This window comes from Phyllostomus hastatus, unplaced genomic scaffold (genome assembly GCF_019186645.2).
Source record: "Phyllostomus hastatus isolate PE091 unplaced genomic scaffold, TTU_PhHast_1.1 phas_contig_34, whole genome shotgun sequence".
Classification (NCBI taxonomy): Eukaryota; Metazoa; Chordata; class Mammalia; order Chiroptera; family Phyllostomidae; genus Phyllostomus; species Phyllostomus hastatus.
In genome coordinates, this window is record NW_025333857.1 from 30,346,205 (window position 1) to 30,368,494 (window position 22,290).

At 38.3% G+C, this 22,290-nt stretch overlaps 1 protein-coding gene and 1 pseudogene across 4 annotated transcripts in view; one reads left to right on the forward strand and one right to left on the reverse strand.

Moving 5' to 3' along the window:
* Positions 1-22,290, forward strand: part of CFAP95 (cilia and flagella associated protein 95) — a 183,988-nt gene that overhangs the window by 23,434 nt on the left and 138,264 nt on the right. For 2 of the 4 annotated variants that reach the window (XM_045840749.1, XM_045840748.1), the window contains exon 1: positions 13,057-13,247. The exons of 1 other annotated variant lie outside the window; for it this stretch is intronic. In XM_045840749.1, the coding sequence (XP_045696705.1) occupies positions 13,096-13,247 (152 nt within the window). In that variant the 5' untranslated portion in view covers positions 13,057-13,095. Of the gene's footprint in view, positions 1-13,056; positions 13,248-14,089; positions 14,103-22,290 lie in introns of those variants that run through there. One more of the 4 variants, XM_045840751.1, reaches the window with a different exon arrangement.
* On the reverse strand, positions 3,846-11,253 carry LOC123819817 (annotated as a pseudogene).

Genomic DNA, 22,290 nt, shown 5'->3' on the forward strand with positions numbered 1-22,290 from the left:
CCCACCATTCTTTCTTGGATTTAGGCAATTTAGGGCTGTGCATCCAGACAGAGCTTTTCACATAGAATTGTAGTGATAAGATGGACAACTTGTTAAAGGACTTGATGATATATCCTGATAGCCAAATTGCCCTTGGACAGGATACTACATGCAGATGCTCACAGACTCATTCTGGGTATTGTGGAGGTACTGCTACACCCCCAGCATGGGAATTTAGAAGGAAACAAAAACAAACAAACAAACAACAACAAAAAAACCCACTGAAAAGTATATCAACTTATCTCTCTCTCTTGGGTTTTATTTCAACAGGAAGAGCACTTGACTGTCAACTACTGAACTGATTTTTACTTAAAATGTAGCACTTGGATGGTAGCAATGCTTTCTTGCCATTCATTTGGAAATATTTCTGCTTGTACTACCAGAGGCCATAATGCTTACATTTCCGCCCCCCATTGTCTGAGATGTATGAATCCCATGTCTTAAGTAATTTCAAATTAGTTTGAAGAACAAACTAATTTAAATTGAGTCCAATTAAATAAGCATTTGTTGATGGCATGCCTTATATGTAAACACTGTTATCTTACATAATGTCAAAAGTTGATATTTCATTCTTGATCTTGAACAATAGGGGAAGTACAGGTTAAAGAATATGTTGGAAAAGCTCCATAAGAACTACTAGGAAAATTAAAAATACAATGTATACTCTTTGAAATCAATGTAAAATATAATATGATAACAAATAAAATGTAACCCATAGAGTACAGAGAAATGAAAGAAAGCAAGAAAACATTGAAAAGAAGGAAAACATAATATAACTAGATAAAAAAAATAAGTTACAAGAAAATGGTTTAAATTCCCTTTTGAAAAGCAAAGTTTAACTGTATTCTGACTATAAATGAACTCCATCCTAAATGTTGCTACATGGCTAAGAATAAAAAGACAAGCAAAATGCACTTGGAAAAATACAAATAACCAGAGTAGATGTTGCAATATTAATATCCAATAACTATAATTGAAAGTCAAAAGAATTAAAATGGAATGAAGAACATAGTTTTATATTGCTGAAAAGAGCAAAGATTGTAAGAACTAGTCTCACTGGAGTGTATGAACTGGCAGGCTCTTTTCAGCTCTCCTCTTCTATCAGTCATAAGGAGGCATCCTGATAACATCCATCTCACCTTCTTCCCAGTCCATTTGCTGCCTGGTATGGAGGGGTATTTCTGTACCTCAAGATGTGCTTCATCATCTTCAAGAATTTCTTTAAAATAGTACTTTCTGTAATAACACTTATTTTACTTTTCTATTGCTATATAGCAAGTTAGCACAAATTTAATGGCTTCAAACAACACTTGTTGATCATGCTTTTAAAGGTCAGAGGTCTGGGCAGGCTTCCCTGATTTCACTGATTAGGGTCTCACAATGCCAAGTGGCTGGACTGGGCTCTCTCTTATGTGGAGTTCCTGGGAAAGAAATAACTTCCAAGATCATTCCAGTCATTGGCAGAATTCATCTCCTGGCAGTGGTAGGACTGAGGTCTCCATTTCTCTGCTAGCCGGCAGCTGTGATTCACTCTTACAGCTCCTAGAGACCACTCTCCCACCCCTCAAGGGAACTTCCATCCTCAAAGGTCACAATAACATCTTGAATACTTCTGTTTCAGATCTCTCTGTCCTTCACATCTGCCACCAGCTCTAGAAAACTCTGCTTTCAAAGGGCTCATATCCAATTAGGTCCTCTGGATAATTTTCCTCTTTTTTTAAAAGATTTTATTTATTTGTTTTTAGAGAGGGAAGGGAGAGAGAAAGAGAGAGAGAGAAACATCAATGTGCAGTTGCTAGGGGTCATGGCCTGCAACCCAGGCATGTACCCTGACTGGGAATCCAACCTGCGACACTTCGGTTCGCAGCCCGCCCTCAATCCACTGAGCTATGCCAGCCAGGGCTTGATAATCTCCCTCTTGATTGAGTCAAAGTCAACTGATTAGTACTCTTAATTGCATCTGCAAAATCTCATTTGTCATGTAATATAATATAATAATAGGTGAGATATTGCATTCAAAATATTTATACTTCCTGATGAGGGCCATAAACCTTGGTAGGGGGCATGGATTTTAGTGTTCTGCTTATCACATCACTCTTAGCTTCTTTCCACTTATGCCATATGAATCCTGAAGGCTCAGCAGCCTTTACAAATATTTTGGAGTCTCTCTTAATTTTACCAAAATTTGAATTTTTGTTTTCCACACTTCTTACGTATTTCAGAAGTCTTCTATGATCAGAGAGGAAAATTGCTGATTAACATATCCATGTGTACATTGAAAGTTTTTCTGACCATTTTTGGTAGTGACTTATCCCTTGTTCAGGTTGTTTTAGGATTTGAAGACTTGTTTCTTTAAAATTTCCATTTAAAATTCCCTTACATGCTACATCTAATAATTTCAACATCTGAGTTGGGTGGTCGGGTGTGGGGGGAACCTAAATCTGTTCTTTGTTGTTTTTGTTCCCCATAGCATATTTCCTTCTATGTTTGCCAGTAGTTTCTTTGTGAGATCACATTTGTCGAATTTAATCTGGGGGAATCCTGGGAGTCTAAACTGGGGATATTTTGCTTCAGAGAGGATTTGTGTTTTCAAAGGCCTCTGGCTTAATGCAGGAGGCTTGATATAAGCTCTTCAACCTTGACAGAAGTCCGAAGCTTAGTCTCCAGGTGGTAGTTCTGATCCTAGTATTAGCATCAGGGCATATATTTTGAATTTGTTTATTTCTCCCTGATCTGATTTCAGTTCATCTGTATTCCACATCTCCCTCCTCTTCACTTCCTACCTTTCTTCCTTCCTTTCTCCTCTCCTTTCTTATTTCCTTCTCCCCGCTTAGGCTGTGCTAATAAATGTATGGGACATAGTAGCCCCACTGTACTGGGCGTCAGTCAGAGTGAAACTCTGAGTCTGCTCAGAGTGTGCTCTCTTCTGAGAAGACTTTTTTAAAGGGGATCATGATCAAAGCGATGCCCACCCAGAGGTGTCAGCCATAATTAGATAAAGAACAGTTTTGTTTACTTTGTTTACCTGAGAAAAGAGAAGGCATGTCAACTCTCTTCAAACATCTGAAAGGATCTTATGAGAAAGAGAAATAAAACATTTCATTTATCTTCCAGAAACAGAAACAACAGGAGCAATCTAGCAAGAAAGTTCACATTAGCTCAACATAAAATGGAACTTATGACTATGCTTGTACAAAATGGAAAGGCCACCTTTGTGAAATGTTAGCTGCCTCCTCTGACCTCATGGGAGGTAGGAGAAGTATCCACAGCAGTATCCTCAGTGTTTTAGAGGCTAAGAATACGTTTCTGCTTTGGCTAAAATGCTATATGAACTAACATTCACTATTTCTTCCATTGAGCTCAGATTCTAGGCCTGTTTATTCTATGACTCTAACAAATTTAGATAGAAAATGAGAAAGCATAGCCATCTGGAAAAAACATATATCCCACTTCTGACTATAATGAAAAGAAATTTTGTGCTACAGTATTGAAGAAACCTTTCAAATTGGTGAATCATAGTCATCATTAATATTTTACTTTCAAAATAGTCCTCCTTGTAATATGCCAAAAAAAAAGAGGCAATTAATTTTTATATAAAATATTCTCAAACATATCCATACTGGGAGAAAAGATGATGCATTTTTCAATACTAACAAGGTTCAGTCAGAAATAGAAATTTAGTTTATCTTAAACTAAATAGAATAGACTCTGGTAAGTGAGAAGCAATGACACAGCATGAGCTAATAATTAAATTTAAAATATATTTCATAGCAGTTTTTTTAAATAATAGGACTAATTCTTTCTTTTTAGTATAACATTTTTAGATTTAGAATTAGCCAGCTGGATGCAGTTTTGATGATCCTAATTTTGTTGGCAATGTCTGAAGCACCACGGTCTGGAGCCAGTCGAACACGTGCCTTCTTCTCCCCATCAGGCCTGATCAGGTGTCGACCTTGGCCACGTCAGTGTCATACAGCTTCTTCACAGCCTGTTTCGTCTGGTGCTGGTTAGCCTTGACGTCCACAGTGAACACAAGTGCATTGTTGTCTTCCGTTTTCTTCTTGTCTGACTCAGTAGTCGGGGGAACTTGACGATGGCATAGTGGTAAAGTTTGTTTCTCCTGCGGGTGCTCTTCCGAGGATACTTAGGCTGTCTTCGGATCCACAGTGTCTTAGTCCTCCAGAGGGTGGGTGACGTGCGGATCTTCTTTGTTTGTGGCTGTGGATGCCTTTTGGCACTGGTTTCTTTGCCTTCAAAGCCTTGGCTTCAGCTTTGGGAGGGGCAGGGGCTGCCTTCTTCTCTTTGGGTGCTATGTTTGTGAAAAGCTAATAAGACTAATTCTTGATAGACAGGCTTTTTGAATATTTTTGTATAGGATTTTGAGATCTTGGTATTATTTTTCTTAGTATTTTATATAAAAATAAAACCATATTTGTTTCGAAATCATAACTTTGGGGAAAACAAAACATTTAACCTTCCACTATGGAATAAAATTTATGTTGAAATGTTTTAGAAATCCAGATACTTTTTTCATCTCTGGATTCTAGAGTGATGAGAATTCTGAAGAAAGATTCAAGTCCTATAATCCTGTTAAGAACAATGGACACACCAAAGCGGGGTGAGGCTACTATAGAAAAAGAAAAATCAACCTAGACACAGAGAGGATGAGAGCAAGAGAAAGGCAAAGTGTGAGCCAGAAGTTCTTCAGGACAAAAATAAAAGTTGATCCCAAGTGACAAGGCATAGGGACAAGACACTCACATAAATTGACCATATTTTATATAATCCCTGGGGTATTGAATTGTATAATTTCAGAGAAAATTAACAAGGGAGGAATTTTGGAAACTTACTACTAATCTAACAAACAGCTGCCTAATGCCTTAGGTGGAAAAGTCATATGTATTTAGAGGAGGAAAAGTTAGAGAGGTAAAGGCTAAGCCGAAGAAATAGTCCTATATTCCTTGAGACCAGACTCCTCTCTTGCAAACAGAAGAATGAACAAAATATATATTTATGTATTTTCAGAATCTATACACATATATTCTGAAGTAGAATGGCAATGAGAATATTCCTTGGAATCTAAAGATAAGAATGTAAGACTTGCTCTTCAGGCTTTGTCTCTTACTAAATATATGATTCAATTTACTCATTTTAAATATAGAAATGACAATATACAGGATTTGGCACAAATAATGCTTTTTATTACAAAATCGTAAGCATGTAATTCTGTAACATAATAACATCACACTCAAACACAGCAGATGACATTTTAGGTGAAATGTTCAAATTAAAACTATAAATGACTACAACCATATTATTACCCTACCAACCACACTTAAGCAGGCATTACTTCTGCCAGACCCTGTATATGATGTCTGTCCAGAAGGTATCCAGCCAATTAATATGAAAAATAGAGACATTTACTGAAGAAGATACAAGAAACATTGTACTTAGGACAATGACACCTCAGTCCCCTTCAAAGTAGGCACCTCGTGGCCTCACACAGTTCTCCCAATCACCATCAGCTGCCCTGTCATACTTTTCTGAATCTCATCAATGAAATTTCATTGGTATGAAAGCTCTTTCATTTCAAAGGTGGTTTTACTTTTGGGAAAAGCCAGAAGTCGCAGGGTGCCAAATCTGGGCTGTAGTGGGGCTGAGTCACCTGGGTGATTTGATGTCTTGCCCCAAAATTCTGCACAAGATGTAAAGCAATTATATGTGCTTAAAAAAAATATTGCATTAATTAAGAAGGTCCAGAATGGATCTAGTAACTACCAGAATTTTAAAGTAGTATGAGAATAAATGCTATTTTGTGGTGTTTGCAGCAGCAATAACATAATAAAAAGATATCTGTGATTTCTCTCTATGGCAAAGTCACAAGCATTGCTAATGCCATTGTGGTCTGTTGCCTGCATTTGTAATTTAAGGAAAAATAAGTTTCAATTAAAGGTTAGTGAAAATAAAGCTATTCTAAATATTTTCATATGAATGATATATGTTGAATAAATTATGCAAAGTGAAACTTGGAATAAAATTTTTCATCAAATGATTTTTAGTTAGAGAAAATGTTATATTTATTTTAAATTAATTTTTTAAAAATAATTTTAATTAATTGGAAAATAAGCCACCACGTTAACTATAATTAATTAGTGTTTTATTATACTGGTAGACAATATTGAGTAAAGATTGGGTTAGAAGTCCATCTGTCTGCATTTAAATCTTGTCTTCATTATTTAGCAGCTGCATAATTTTGGAAAGTCACCTGAATTAAGGAAGCCCTATTTTTTCATCTTTAAAATAGATCTAAAATCGCTCCAACTTCATAAGGCTGCTGTGATGATGAAATTAGATAATATGTGTTGAAATGCCTAGTATTGTGCATAGCAACTAGAAAGTGCTACATGAATGCCAGCTTCTCTTTTTCTTGATAAATATCCAGGTTCCATGTATTATGCTACACAATGGGGATGTTAAAATGATGGTGTCCTCAAGTCTCTCTAGCAGGGAAGATAGACATTTAAATAATTAACCTTTGTACTGTGTGATGGGTGACATAAAACTTGTTCAAGATGTTGCAGGAACACAGAGAAGGTGGTGATCAGTTCTAGCTGGAGACTGTGGGGTGGGTATTGGGGAGGAAGAGACACACTTTCAATGGAGAAGCTGATACTTGTGCTGACTGTTGAAGTGAGGTGCCAGAGAAGCTTGCTTGGTTTTCCTAAGCATCCACCATCACTCACCCTCAGTACATACACATGGGAAGGTCACACTGATGGAGGAGAGGGAGAACACTAATGAGAATTTCTTTGTAGAGAGCTGACACAATGTCATAGTCTCCTCTTCTCTTCTTCCCTTTGTTTAAGGCAAGTGGAGGGGGGTGTAAATTCTCTCAGAGAACTTGACTTGTACCCCAGGGATTGGGAGGACTTGGTGAGTGGTGCACATTTGTAGTCTAGAAATGTCTAAAGGTCAGATGCCTCCTGGAGCTGTGTGTGATGGCACAGTGTGGAGAGAAGCAGCCTCTGATTCCAGGTTTTGGAGGGTACCAAAAATGCTGAGTGTTTCTCCATGAACAAGAATAGACATTGGACAGATTAGCTGAGTGTGAGCCAATTTCAAAGGACTCTGCCAAAGAAATATGCCTGCTAGGGTAAGGAGACCTCAACAATGAGGAAAATGCATAGTTTGCTCCTAACGATGATGCAGTCTTCTCAGGGGCCCTTGAGGAACCCACAAAAGCTCCCCAGGAGCAACATTTGGGCATAATCACCCAGAAAGCCTTGACACGATTCCAAATTCAACAATTAAACAAGACCTTCCCCCCTCTTACTTCTCTTCCCGTCCTTAGTCCTAGCAGGGCTAAGTGCTATTATATATAGTGAGCCCAGGAGGAAAATAGGAGTAGTTAAGGTGGGGCAGTAATAAAGCAGCTGATCCTGCCTTCAATTACCTCAGAAGGTGGGCTTCACCGTGGACTCACCTTTATAGCCTTCACAGCAAACACCCTCCCTTTCTGGAAAACACTATTTGTGGTAACTCCACCTTCCTATGAAAAGAACCATTTCAACTCCTTTCTCCAACTTGAATTGTGTTCCAAATTGTAAGGAATATACTAATTACTCACAGAATGGGCAACAAGAAACTAAGTGAACCCTTGGTGTTGAGTATCCTTACTATGTCTTGGTCTTTATTTCCTTTATTAAAAAAGATTACATGAGAGGGAAACCCCCCAAAAGGAATTATCTTCTGGTAGGCAGGTGCCTTGTAGTACAGGCTTCCTCCACTAGGTGGGTGTTCCAGGAACCCATCAGTGTACTAGCTGGTGTTGTTGTGAGAGGCTGCACTTGGCTTCAGTGAATTTTGTTTCAAGACCCATTTCAGGACAGGTGATTTATAAGCACACCTGCCCATACTGCGTTGGGTGTTCAGCAGTTTTTGACCAAAAATGGCATGACCCCCATGCCCACACTCCTATTTACCCAATCTCACCTTGAAATTTTGTTTTCATTTCCTTGTTTGAAAGAAGTCCTCAAAGGGAAATGTTTTGCCGATGTGGAAGAGGTGAAACTAAAAAAAGGCAGAACTAAAAGGCATCAAAATCGACAAGTTCAAAAACTGTTTTGAGCAGTGGAGAAAAAATGTCTCACTAGGTGTATTGCATCAGATGGAGAGTACTTTGAAGGTAACTGAAGTTTAAATGTGTAAGAATAAATACACAACTTTTTATAAATAAATTCTGGGTTTATTTGGGTCCTCCCTCATCCTTGAGTTACTTTTAGCCACCTCCCAGCTATTCAGATCCCTCTGAAATAGTTCAAACCTTTCTAGTTTAAAGCAACCTAAATATGATGCTAAAGAAAGATACCTAACACAGGAAATGGCACCACAAATCTAATACATGCCAACTGAACATGGGAAATGCAAAATCATGCAAAGCTCAGACAGTCCTTCAAGGTTCACAAAGTTTTCCAGCTTTCCCCTCAGCTCCCCTCCTTTACTTCAGACTGGGACTTTGGGCACCCTCAGTTGTGTGCTTGGGCTACACAAAAACCAGAAACCCCCTGCATACACCTGACTCTCTGGGAGAAGCCTTTTAGTCAATTCCTTACCTGCCTGCTCACTGTGCAGCTGGGGGTGGGTCTGATGGGGAATGTGGGAAAATGTCCACCATCACCAGGAGAAGAAAGGAGCCCAGATGCAAATTATTTCTTTTGAGCTTCTTCCCTGGGAGAAAATGTTCCTTTATTCAGATTAAAAACCAGGAGAAATAAAGAAAGCCACAACAATAATGAGCTTAATTTCAAGCACAAACTCCTTCCATTAGAACTATTAACTGGTAGCTGAATTGTCTCATTCTTGTTGATAACAAACAGTGAAGGTGCCAAAGCAGCACAGGGAAGAAAAGGAAGAAATCAAGGGGTTAGATCATTTGTGAAAATGGATATTCAGTCTTTGAATAATTAAGGATATCCAACATGTTGGGTATTAAAGAAATCCCTACTCCACATTTATGTTACAGCATGTCATTACCAATCCAGGATGTGAAAGTTTTCCTGAGAAAATTATGGATAATTCTGCCAAAGAGTTTCACTTATTGGCTGGATTAGATATCAAAATAGGGATGTGCTGAATTATAGAATAATATGATGAATATTTAATAAATTAATTCCCCATGCTGATAGTACAAGTTCCAGAACTGTCTGTTGCATAACAGCACTTAATCAATACTAGTTAATAAAAATGTCCTGAGAGCAAGTCAAAGCCTGATAGGTTTGCAATCCAAAGTAGAGGCAGAGAGGAGTCATACTCAAGGTTAAAACCTTGCTAAAAGAGGCAGTTGGTAGTAATGAATAGTTAACAGAAAGGGAAGAAGATGGAAGCTTTTGTCAGAATTGACTCCTTTTTGGGTTGTTAAACTGGGTTGTTAAATATGAGTTTATTCATAAAAATTTTGGCCCTGGTTTGTAGGTTTTATTATTTTTCTTTCATAGTTTTCATATAACTCTGAATTGTATTAGAATTGCATCGATAGATTCTAACTCAAATATCCATATCATGTCTCAAAGGAGGACGGAGGAAACAAAGAAGAAAGGAGACAAGAAGAAGAGAAGGAGTAGGGCATGGAAGGGAACGGATAACCAGATACTTCTTATTTGTTTTGACATAGCAGATGGATGCCCACTTTTTCATATAAAATATTCAAAAGTGGAGCCCCAGAGGCATACATAGTGGGTAACAGGAGGCTATGCAGTCCTTGATCAGGACATAAATACTTAGTTTTAACTTTAAATACAAGTTTCTAATATATTTAAACTAGATTCAAAAGAAGCCAATACAAATTAATTTTCTTATATAATTAAAAATTTTGTCTCTCCACTTAAATGAATGACATTTAGTAGAGAGAAGAAATGGGAGAACATGCTGTTGGTGACTTTGGAAGGTTCTGAGCAGAGGCTTTTATGGGAATTGAGCAAACTGTTAAGACAGGAGAGGAAAAGAATTGAAGAGGTTTGCCTCTGTGGTCATTTACACTGGCTCATTTACATCTATTTTAGGGTTGCTGTCCTGCTCTGGTCTGCTGGGCAACCTCTTTAGGGTTCTGATAGTGCTAATCAAGAACTGTATTAGGCTAGGCTCAGATGATGAGATTCCTATTTCTTGAATTGGTCTGCTTGCACTTATCCTGCAGAAAAGCCCTGTTTGAGCCACCTGAGCTATAATTTTCTTATCCCAAGGCTATTATGATGAAAAGAGATTAATACAAATAGAAGGCATTGCTTTAAGTCCTGTACTTCATTGCTTTGATGAAGTTTGAGGAAAATAAGAATAAGTCAAGTGTGTTGAGGATCAGTGATTTCACATTTATAGAGCATAAAACTTATTAAAGATTTTGAAATGAAAAGATTCTATATGAATACAAAACCATTGTGATCACCAGCAACATATCTTACCGATATCTTACCAACAGATATCTTACAGATATCTTACCAACATTTTTCTGATTCAGACTATTAAGTTTCATATTAGAATATTATAAAGATACTCATTAAACAGACCTCGTAAACAAGCAAAGCTTGAAAAACAGTGACTATACTTAGGATATTTCACCCCCCAAAAAATCATATTTGAGGGTGCTTTTCCCAAATGATAAAGACAAAGTTAGGAGGTAATAATAGCAGTAGTAATTGAAATTTAATTGAGGGCTGAATATTTATTATGCAATGTTCCACCCACTTTCAATATACAATAGTTGTCTTAGGTAATTTTTATAAAACTCTCCTGTGATAAATACTGTTTTCTTCCTATTTTATCAATAAGGAATAAACAAACCCAAAATTCTACAGAATGTCCTGGTGTAGATAAAGAGAATGGAAAGCATCTGAATTTGAGGGTACCAAAGAGTTAGTCTCCTATATTTCAACATGAGGATGCTAAAAAGTATTTAGTAGACACAGAAGACAATAAAGCTTGTGAAGCTGTTATAAGGGGAAAGAGAGTAGTATAACAATAGAGCATATTTGTAGACTCAAATAGATTGTCAGCTTAGCTTAAGAAACACTAAAATAACAAGCTATCTTTTGTTGTTTTCTTAACTTACTGCTAGTTGGTGGGTTGAAAGCTTTTAAATCTCTGCAGCACCCATGCAACACAGAAGGTTTTGGCTCTGGGCAGCTCTGTCTCTACATGAAATTGGCTGTACATACCTGACATTTTTTTTATGTTGCCACCACTTTTAGCATGAGTAAAATAAACACACAAACAAACATGATAGCAATGGTGCTCATATTTGAAGCAATAGCAATATGCATCCAGTGCTTTGTTCAGACTGAGCTTAACATGGATCTTATTTACCCTTTTAAAGTTAATTTTTTTTTCATTCCTTCAAGAAGGGCTAGAGTAGTGGTCAGCACTCTACTAGCACTTAGCTGGTCTGCTTTTCAATAACATGGCTCAGCTGTAGCTGCCTGTAAAATAGGAGTCTTAGGTACCACAGGCACCCACACTGGGCACCACAGGCCACAGAAAAGCACTTAATAGTTGTGTGTAATCAAATTTATGAAAACCAATTCAGAAAAGCACCACGTTATTTATAGGAGTGCAATAATAAATCTTTTGCAAACTAGAGAATCTATTTGTAAGTGAAATCTCTAAATTTGTTTTTAAATTTGAATTTTTGAGTACATGTGATCTATGTGGTCTTCTTTTTCTTCTTTTCTACATGTGGTTTTCTTAAAGTAAGGCACTTCTGGGATTTATGGAAGCCCAAGTAAATGTAAAATAATCAAACAATATTCATTCATTCATTCAACAATCTGAAATGACACCTTGTACTAAAGCACTGTGCCAGGTAAAAGGGATTGCCATGATTAAGTCCATTAATGCCCTTAAGGTGTTCAACGAAGGTTGTGGGAGAATTCTGATGTGTTAATTATTTTTTACTTGGAAAGTCAAAATGAAGTAAGCATTTTCCTTCTATAAGACATCTATCCAAGCCCTGGCTGGCGTAGCTCAGTGGATTGAGCTCCGGCTGCAAACCAAAGCATCTCAGGTTAGATTCCCAGTCAGGGCACATGCCTGGGTTGCAGGCCAGGGCCCCCAGCAGCCGCACATTGATGTTTCTCTCTCTCTCTTTCTCCCTCCCTTCCCTCTCTAAAAATAAATAAATAAAATCTTTAAAATATATATATTTTAAAAAGACATCTATCCAATAATTTCTTGAAGACAATGTCATAGATGATCATTTTGAGATTTCCTCGCATATAACTCACAACACAATAACGTGATGAATTTGGGTTGTCACTACAAATAGAATGTTTTCAATTAAGAACTTGGCAAGTCTTAGGGAGCCGAATGCCCCGAGCCCTAAACTGTACCTATAATCTGAAGAGACCTCAGATCCTTAGGCCCACCCCATCCCCTCCACTATCTCACTCCATCCTTCACTTTTTCAAAGAAACCCGTGTTCAGAAAGGTTGATAAAGCAGCTTAAACTGGATGGAACCAGCCAGGCCTTTTCATCCTCGCACTTTAGCTGAATGATCCGCTCCTCCTCTTTCAGTTAGAAAAGCTGTATAGAAATGACGTATTTAAGAGTTATCTTGCTCCCTTTAATCAACCTTGTAAGCAATAGGTACGGTGGCAACAGATGGTGAATGGTAAGAGGAATTTCTGCAAGGATATCCGGAACAGACCCCTCTCTGGGGTCAGGCCCCGTTAGCCTTTGACTGACCTGCCGACCTCCCTTAAACTCCGCCCAGCCACTCAGGAGATTGGGCGGGCGAAACTACAAGTCCCAAGATGGAGATGATTCTTCTTCCCTCTCGGTAGTCCGACCCTTCTCTTGTGGTTTTCTGGGAAATGTAGTTTCCCTGGACTCTGCCCCTACACTGTCTAGGAAACCAAAGGCTATGACGTTTGAGCGATCCAACCTACCATTGCCCCCCCGCCCCAAGTTGCTTAGGAGATGGGAGACGCCGAATCTCACCCTTTGTGGGTTGGGGGCAGAACAAATGCAGAGGGAAATCTTTTAAAGTCTGTATCTGGGGGGCGACCATGGCGAGATTTGACCGCTCTTACCAGGACTTGTGCAGCAGTAGGCAATACGGGTTTGAGCTCGGACCCACCGACTTGCTGGAGCGCAAGGGCTCCCTCACCCTGCGTTCCCATCACAAGAAATACTCGAAGCCGGTGTTGGTGTATTCCTGGTGAGCGAGCTCTCCCAAGTTCCCCGGTCTCGGGGGTGCTGGGAGAGGGAAAATAACGTAAGGAATGGGGAGGAGAGGAAAGACCAGTAATAGAGAGAGGAGAAGGGTGGAGAGGAGAGAATGAACAGAAGAGAAAATAGAGGAAGGAAGAGAACAGCAAAGAAAGAAGGGAAAAAGAATGAAGAGGGGGAAAGAAAAGGTCGAGACAAAAGAACTGGGAGAGGAGACAAGAAAAAAGAAAAGAAAGGGAAACATCTTCAAAAGAAATGTGGAGAGGGTAGGAATGCTTGCTGGGAAACGAGGAGGAGATAAGAGCGCCCTCCAGGAGTAGTCCCCAGGCACACGCTGAGACCTGCTGCAGCCAGCTCCCTGGCCACCAGAGGTCACATAGATCGCCCAGTCGCAGGACGGACTGGAGGGTGTTTGCAGAGGCCTGTAAGTCAGTTTCTGAAACAAGTACTTAAATCAAAAGATGCAGGGCCCATTAGGAGGAGGCCAGGGGCACAGCAGGAGGGAGATATTTGCTTAGAGCATGGCTTCCAGGACTATCATTTTGAGGGGGGAGGAATGATTTAATTTGAAAGGCATCCCTAGATATCCCATAAGCTACTGGGACTCATCTGGCCAGAAAATGCAAACTGGTATCTCCCACTGCATAAGGCCAACAAGTTTGTTTGGCATGCACTGTGTTTTCATTTTATCTTTTAAAGAATTGCCCAGAGATTACACATAAAAATGCAGGATTATGTCGTTTCTTGAAAAGATGAAATGCCTGGCAACAGAAGAGTTTGTTCCTCCTGGCAACTATAAATGTACTGGAGCTGAGCTCTGGCTACTGAAGATGAGAGTTCTCTGGTAATTTCACTCATACAGGTGTTGCCTGGCCCCAGAAGGCATTTGCTTTACTTCCTTTGGCTTAGACCTTGGTTTTGGAATTCGCTTAGAGATTCTTTTCTTTTACTAGCTACCGTAGTAACCAATAACAAAACCATAACATAAAACTGGGAGAAAAATGAGGACTTTTAGGGCAATTAGGATTCTGTCTTTCAGGTCAGTTTCCCTGTCTGGAGTGCTGAGAATAATTAATTTTTGTATTTGGAATTCTCATGAGGAAAGAGCAGGAAGAGAAAAGTGGAAAGAAGTATCAAAGTTTGTCTACTTTATACTTTTGCCATTGAAAGAAGATGAATAAGTTTGACTTTAACCCTAGAGTTAGGCTCCCTCAATTCCATTCATTCATGTAATGTTATGTGAGCCCTGCAGTTCCTGTCTTGCAAACTTTCTACAGCCTATTCCTTATTTTTCCAAAACCTTACTTTTACTTTCTCAGCTCTAAAACTGACTGCCTATTTTGAATTCAGTGTGAGAAGTTCTACGGATTTGAAATCTGAAGCTACACTAGGGAACAAAATCCTCATTTAGCTTCATACAGTATTTACCTCATGACCCTCAAGCTAAACACTTAAGCTCTTCCATGATTCTGTTACTCCATAAGGATTTAGATCATGATATAAATCACTACTAGAAATTATTTTCACAGAGAAAAATTTTGTTCAAGTGGATAATGTTTTGCCCTTTTCTCCATTGCTTGATGAAGTTTGTTCTGTGACCATTGTAAACATCACAGCAAAATCACAGAAGAATGCAAATGAGAGGGAGGGAAGGAACTCAGTGGGAAGAAGGGTGCTGCGACACTGAAAGTCATTTTGGCCACTGCTGGAAATACACGGAGTTCTCATGCTATGGTTTTAGAAAGGATTGGGAGCAGGAAGAAATACATTCAATGCAAGCAACATTTGTGTGTCATGCACTTTGCTCTGTGTTGGAGACACAGAGATGCATAAAGGAGATTCAATGAGATAATTTGTGTAAAGCATTTAGCACCATGCCTGGCGCATAATAAGCAGTCAGTAATATGTGGTAGCTAATACTATTTATTTAGGATAACATTAAAAGCTTGGGCTTTGGTTTGGAAACCAACTTTGTAGCTTGTTATATGGCAAGTGACACACCTGCTCTGGTCCTCTGTTTCTGCAACTGTAACATGGGGAGAGTATACAAAGTACCTTTTAACATATAGCCTGGCACATAGTAAGCATGGTAACTGGTATATACATATATAGGACATGGTCATTGACTTCAATGAATTTCACAGGCCAGTGGATGAGTTCAATAATCTTATTTGTGCAAAATAGAGATAAGTGTAAGAAGCAAAGGAAACAGCAAGGAGAAGTTAGTGGGAGGGGGGCAGGGGGCATTATTTCCTGAGCAGGGTTTAAAAAGAAGAATAGGAGCTTTATAGGTACACAAAAGAAACCAGGCAAATGCAGTGGAATAGTAAGAAGCAACATCATAGAGAAATAAAAGTATTTCTCTATAGTTGGCAAATACAGTTGATCCTCATCATTTGTGGATTTTGTATTTGCAAATTTATCTACTTGCTAAAATTCATTTGTAACCCCAAATCAATATTCATGGTGCTTTCATGGTCGTTTATGAGCATGTGCAGAGAGGCAAAGGTTTTAAGTCACTACCCACACACATTCTCAGCTGAGGTCAGACAAAGCAACATTCTGCCTTCTTGTTTTAGCACTCATACTGGGAACAAGTATTCTTTTCATAGTCTATTTAGTGACATTTTTTTTGCATTTTTATGCTTTTTTGCTGGTGATTTCATTGGAAAAATGATCCTGAAGCATAGTGAAGTGCTGTCTAGTGTTCCTACATGCAAGAAGTGTGTGATGTGGAGAAAATTTGTGTTATATAAGTGTCATTCAGGCATGTGTTACAGTGTTGTTGGCTGTGAGTTCAGTGTTAGTGAATCAACAATATACATTAAATAAGGTGTTTTTAAGTAGGAACACACATAAACAAGGTTATATATTGATTAGCTGATGAAAATGGCTCCCAGGAACCAAAGCCTATATTTCTGAGCTGGCTGTGCTATTGACACTCTTTTTTCCTTCCTTCCATATCCAACCAGTCACCAAGATCTGTCCTAAAACAAACAAACAAAACTGCATAAAGTTCAAATTGTTTAAACTTCCAAGTAAACAATGCCATTCATCATTTTGTTTTTATACATGCTGGTCATAGTTGTTTGCTTTCTATTGACTTATTTTATTACATATTAAAACTTTTATTGAGTTTTAATCTTTTTTTAAGATTTTATTTATTTATTTTTAGAGAGGGAAGGGAGGGAGGGAGGGAGGGAGGGAGGGAGAGAGAGAGAGAGAGAGAGAGAAACATCAATGTGTGGTTGCTGGGGGCCGTGGCCTGCAACCCAGGCATGTGCCCTGACGGGGAATCGAACCTGTGACACTTTGGTTCACAATCCACGCTCAATCCACTGAGCTACGCCAGCCAGGGAGTTTTAATCTTTTATTAAAGATTAACACCTACTATTTATAAGACACCATTTGGGTGGCCTCTCGACTGAGTATTTGATCAACTAAGTGAGTATACCCATAGGTTTGCAAAATATATTGGTGACTAGGAGATATTCCGACTTACCTAGTTTAAACATTTGGATGATTCCCCTGTTTCTGTTTACGTGGCATGTAATACAAGTCTGTTGATTTCACTACACATATTTAAAACAGTTGTGTGTAATAGGCACAATAAAGTGATATACCCAGAATGGTTGTTAGCGATATCTCTGGCCCATAACTGGGACGAGACATTGCATAGGAGCCATCTCTTCCTTGCAGCTGGAGTGGTGGATAGCCATGAGCCATACCATCTGCATCACCCCTTGATGCTTCTGAGTGAGAGAGGCCTTCTTTAGAGATTATCTTTCTCTATTTCTGCAGCATTTATGGAGCTATGTCATTAGATAATTCCATCAGAAATTCCAAATTGGGGAAAATTTTTCTCTTGGGGTATTTTCCCACTCGCTGGAATAATGTAATTCTAAGAACCAGAACAACTATAATTGTCCTTAGTAATTCTCTAGTGTGAGGCTAGTTCATTCTTTCTTTCCTTCTTTCTTTCTTTCTTTTCTTTTTTTCTTATTTATTTTTACTCATCCTTCCTTGGCCAAATCAACATTCAGTAATAAGTGATGATGATTTAAAGCAAAAAAAAAATCATTTGAATTTCCATGTAGATAGTTCATGTTCTGGTCTCCTTGGTGACAAAGAGTTTTAAGGGTAGGTTAATTTCATGTATTTGTGATTTCAAGCAGTTTTCTCTCCTGCCTAAATTAAGAGCCTGGGCATTTTGTACTCCCTCTATCCCACCCTGTAATAGGCAGAAAACAGAAAGGGAAAGGAAAAAAAGGAAGAAAAATAAAATATGGTGATAAATGTGTGGTAGGGATAGCCTGAATCCATAATAAAACCAGAACTCATTTTCACAGCCATAATCCTGATGCAACAGGATGATATCAGGTCACCTCTGAAAGAGGTATAAAGCATTAGACTTCTGATTAGAATGGTAACAAACTTAAAATGGGAGCTAAACTGCTTTTTCGAGTTATAGTGCATGACTTACCAGGAACTAACAGGTAGTAAGGAGATTTTGAGAATATGGAGACAAATGGTATTTACCCTATAAAGAGATACTTCTATTTCCTTTTAAAAGACATTTTTATTTCTTAACTCATACTTTAAAAAAATCTCAATTATAATATCGTGTGACCATCTGAGATGATGTAATAGTAGACCAATGACATAGAAATATATTCACTGCCTAGTAGGTAGCAGAAATAGAGATGTGCACACAACTGAGATGCATATGAAATTTATTTTCTAAAACTGATCCTAACAGCTTTTCAACTGTTGGTAACTAGAGAAAATTCAAACTTGCCAATTAAAGTGTATCTCTGTCTCTTTGTGTTAGATTAAAACATTCTCTTTCAAAACAGTGCCCACTCTTTCCAAATCCTTCCTCCTCCACCCTCTACTTCCCCCGGTGGCATCTGTGTGTATACAAGGACCGAGGTTATGTGATATTTTGGTGGTGGGGGAGTAAGGCCCCTGGATCTGTGTGTGGTCCTTGTTCTTCCTCACCTCATCCTTTACTCAACTTCTGTGCCTACTGCTGGTGAATTTGTGACTAATCCACTTGATTTGTTGAGGACCTGATGTCTCTGCTTACAGACTCAGTTCCACTTTGGCTTTTGCTGGTGTTACAGATTCCTATGTCAGGCTTGTCCTTTCCCAGCCCCTGTCTTAGGCAGGTCACCCCACAACCACTGTGACAGGTGCACCTCCATCCCTCTTCGTGGCAGCCCGCTGCTGGCCCACTGACACTCAATTCAGCTTCCACCAAACGCCCTGTAGAGAGGGGGTGTGTATGCTGTGGTTTGCCCAGGATAGGTTGGCTCCCATTGGCTAGAGATTTACTACAAATCCTTCTTTTACTTTGTAAAGTGATCTGTGGTAAAATGCAGATTTTAAGATCACTCTATCTGTCCCATGTTTGGGAGCTCCTGGTCTTATTACTAGAAGCTTAACAAATTTAAACTTTATTTCTCAACAATGCCTGACTTTCAAGAAAAATGCCTCCCTCGGCACTCAAAAATTCCATTTTGTTAGTTAGAAGTTAATCAGCAACACTTTACTTTTCTTCACATTCCTGGCACAACAATCCTAAGTGTTCCCAAGGCAAATGTGGATGCCTCTGATTTATTAGAGGAAATGTTATTTTAAAGAATTAAGGAAAGTACAAAGATTAATATTTAAAAATATAACCTCACTGTGAGTGAGCAAAACAGTGCAATATGCATTGGATTCTTCTGTTAAAAAATGTGTATATTCATTGAAAAGAGACTGAAATGATAGTCATCATGTAACACAAAATATTTACTGCTGAATGGTGGATTTATGGATTATTTGTCCTTTTCTATGCTTCTTTGCCACTTCTACATTTTCCATAATAAACAGGTATTATTTTCATAAAAATAAAGTAAAATTACTTGAAAACTGTTTATATCATTTTCTATATCTTTTCCCCTGAAGCAAACATTACCTAAGTGATCAGAATTTAGACACAATTCTTCGTCTCTTTCAGAGTCTGAGTCACTCTTCATAGTTTATTATGAGTCTTTTAAAAATATCTTTTAAATTACTAGTTCATGTTGGATAAAAAGGATGATGCTATTCAATTCATTGGTTTCCACACCCTTTCATTCTGTCTGTGTTCTATAATGGTAGATCCTACGCACGGTTATTTTTAATCTAGTCCTACGTTCTTACTCCTTAACATATGCACATACCCACAAATGCTGTCAAATGTAGTAGTTTTGGGGGGGGAGGGAAGCACTTTATTTTCTATTTTTCAAATGAATTTCAGGAGACTGCATCCTTTTGTTCTGACTCCATTTTTCTTTCAGTGCTGTTCTCTCTTATTAAGTTCTAATCAAATTCTTTTTCTAAAAACTTGTCATTGTAGAATCATTGTGCTTTTTACCTTTGTGTGAAGTTTTGCTCAACTTAATTGGCAACAGCCAAAATAAAACAGTTTTGCTCTCAAGATGAACCCTTGTAAAGCAGAGTGTTACAGATAGGTATTTTTCCATGCGGGTGCCCTCGGATTAGTAAATATTATTGCTGTATACAAGTACCTCTGCCTGAGCCAACCCCCTACCCTTTGGACCATTTCCCACTGGGCCCCAGGAGCCCCTCTCTGCATTGTAATTCTGCTGTATTCTTTCCTTCATAGGCAGTCACAAGTACTTTTTCACCAAGTTTTCTTTCTTTTACCTCACTGATGATCCCTGCTAGTTAAGAGTGTGGGGAGTGAGGGAGAAGGAAGGAAGAATGTGGGGCTCAGCACTAAGGACAGGTTCAGTCTATGAACACTGAGACCAGACTCAGGGTTTTTAATAGCACTGGAACTGGTGTTGTTACATAAACTTCTCTGAGTTGGCTTAGAAAGCCACCTCATTGTTTTATTTTATCGGTGTACCGGTCAGTCTTTTGGTTGCAAGTGACAGATACTCGGCTTGCAGTAGCCTTAAAAAGCAAGAGACTGAATTAGCTCTTGATATTCAAAGAATGGTTGATTACCAGATAAGAAGGGCAGGGATGCAGCTGACCTTAGGAATACATGGAATAAGGGATGCAAATGCAACCAGGTCTTGCTTTTCCTTTCTCCTCCTCTTTGTGTGTTTGCTTCCACTCACCATTGAAAACTATGGGAAGCATGGATGCTCTAGTTCTGGAATTCATATCTTACATCTTCATCCCACAAAGAAACATTGATTTTAAGGTATTTTCAGTTCAAATTCCAAAAATTTCAGGTCAGATACCCATTCCTGGGCTACGTATCTGTTTGGACTCATCTGGTGGGACAAGGTTAGATGGAAATGTGATAGCTCTGTAATAGCCATGGGGCAAGGTAGACCAACCCAGGAGAAAGAAGTGCTGAGCTGGCAATGCTATATAGATGTTTACTATATCCCATCCTATCCTACAGATATCTACTATATCCCATTCTGTAAATGGCTACTCTATCTCATCCTCTTCTGTAAGTATCTACTATACCCCATCCTGCCCTATAGATGCCTACTGTATCCCATCTATCCTATCCTACAGATAACTGTTGTGTCTTATCCTATCCTATAGATATCTATTGTATAACTAGATAGCTACCATCGTGGAAAATGAGTTCCAAATTCCAAAGACCCAATTTTATAGCAAATGTTTAGAATACAACCCATTAATATGTTGGGGATTTCCTACATTTGCTGTTATTTTGACTTTAAACTGTGTTCCTCCCACCCCCACCCAACCCAGTACCAATCCAGTGCAGTTCTAAAAAATTGGCCTTAGATTAAATGAGCAGAAAACAGAAATCTTGTGTAGTGTTTAGATGAACAGATCTTTATGGTGTTTTGAAAAAGTTAGTTCTGAATACATTTGAATATTGTGTTACTATTTTTGATAGATACTAATCTTTTATTACTGTTTATTTTATTTGAAATAGAAATTCATTTTAATTGTTAATAGCCACAGTGTATTTTTATATTGATTTCACAGAGGTTTGAAGCATTTACAAAAATAATTTATTGGCAGAAAAATTATGTTTCTTGTTAAGATGTTAGGTCCCAACTCAGATTGTTCCAGTTTCAATCAAATGAAAGAATTAATATAATGCCATTTATTTATTGCAAAGAATTTGGTCTCCTCTTACAGAAAGTGGTAGAAAGAATATTTTGAAATTAATATATATAATGACTTGTCACAAGTTTTTAAACATTCAAAAAAAACAAAAAAGAAAACCAAAAAGATGCTGAGATGCTCAGCTGGGGCCCAGAAACATTAAGTGAGTGTTTGCACACACTCAAAAAAAATCACTTAAAATATTATTTAAAGAACTCTCTTATTTAAAAAATGTTTTAAATTAAATTCTTTGAGGTGACATTAGTTAATAAAATTTTGTAGGTTTCAAGTATATAATTCTATGATGCATCATCTATATATTGCACTGTGTGTCTACCACCTGAAGTCAAACCTTCCGTCACCATATATTCGGCCCCCTTTACCCTTTACTACCCCCAACACCCCTTCCCTCTGGTGACCGCCATACTGTTGTCTATGTCTATAAGTTTTTTGTTTTCCTTTTCTGTTCATTTGTTTGAAGAGCTCTTTTGAATTATATATATATATATACCCCTTGCTATATTAAAGGCACTCTGTTGGGTCTGGGGTTTGACAGTGAACAGGACATCCTCCCTGCCCTTAAGAGGTCAAAACTATGGTGAGACAGGAATAAGGAAGGCTAACCAGGCAATTACTATGAACTGTGATACCTGCTAAAATTGGAGTAAGCAGAGTGCTCTGGGAACACCCCAGAGGAGCATTTAGGCTTGTTGGGTCAGGGAACATTTTCTAGAGGAGGCTGTCTGACTTTCTAGGATTTACATGGAGAACTAAAGATGGCACGTTAATTAGTTTTCAACTGAGAGTATTACTTCCTTCCCTCAGAATGTTTGGATATATGTGTGGGCATTTTTTGATTGCATAATGACTAGTATTTAGTGATGTCAAGTGTGTGATTGCAAGAATTATTTGAATCAAGAATCAAGTGGTAGCCA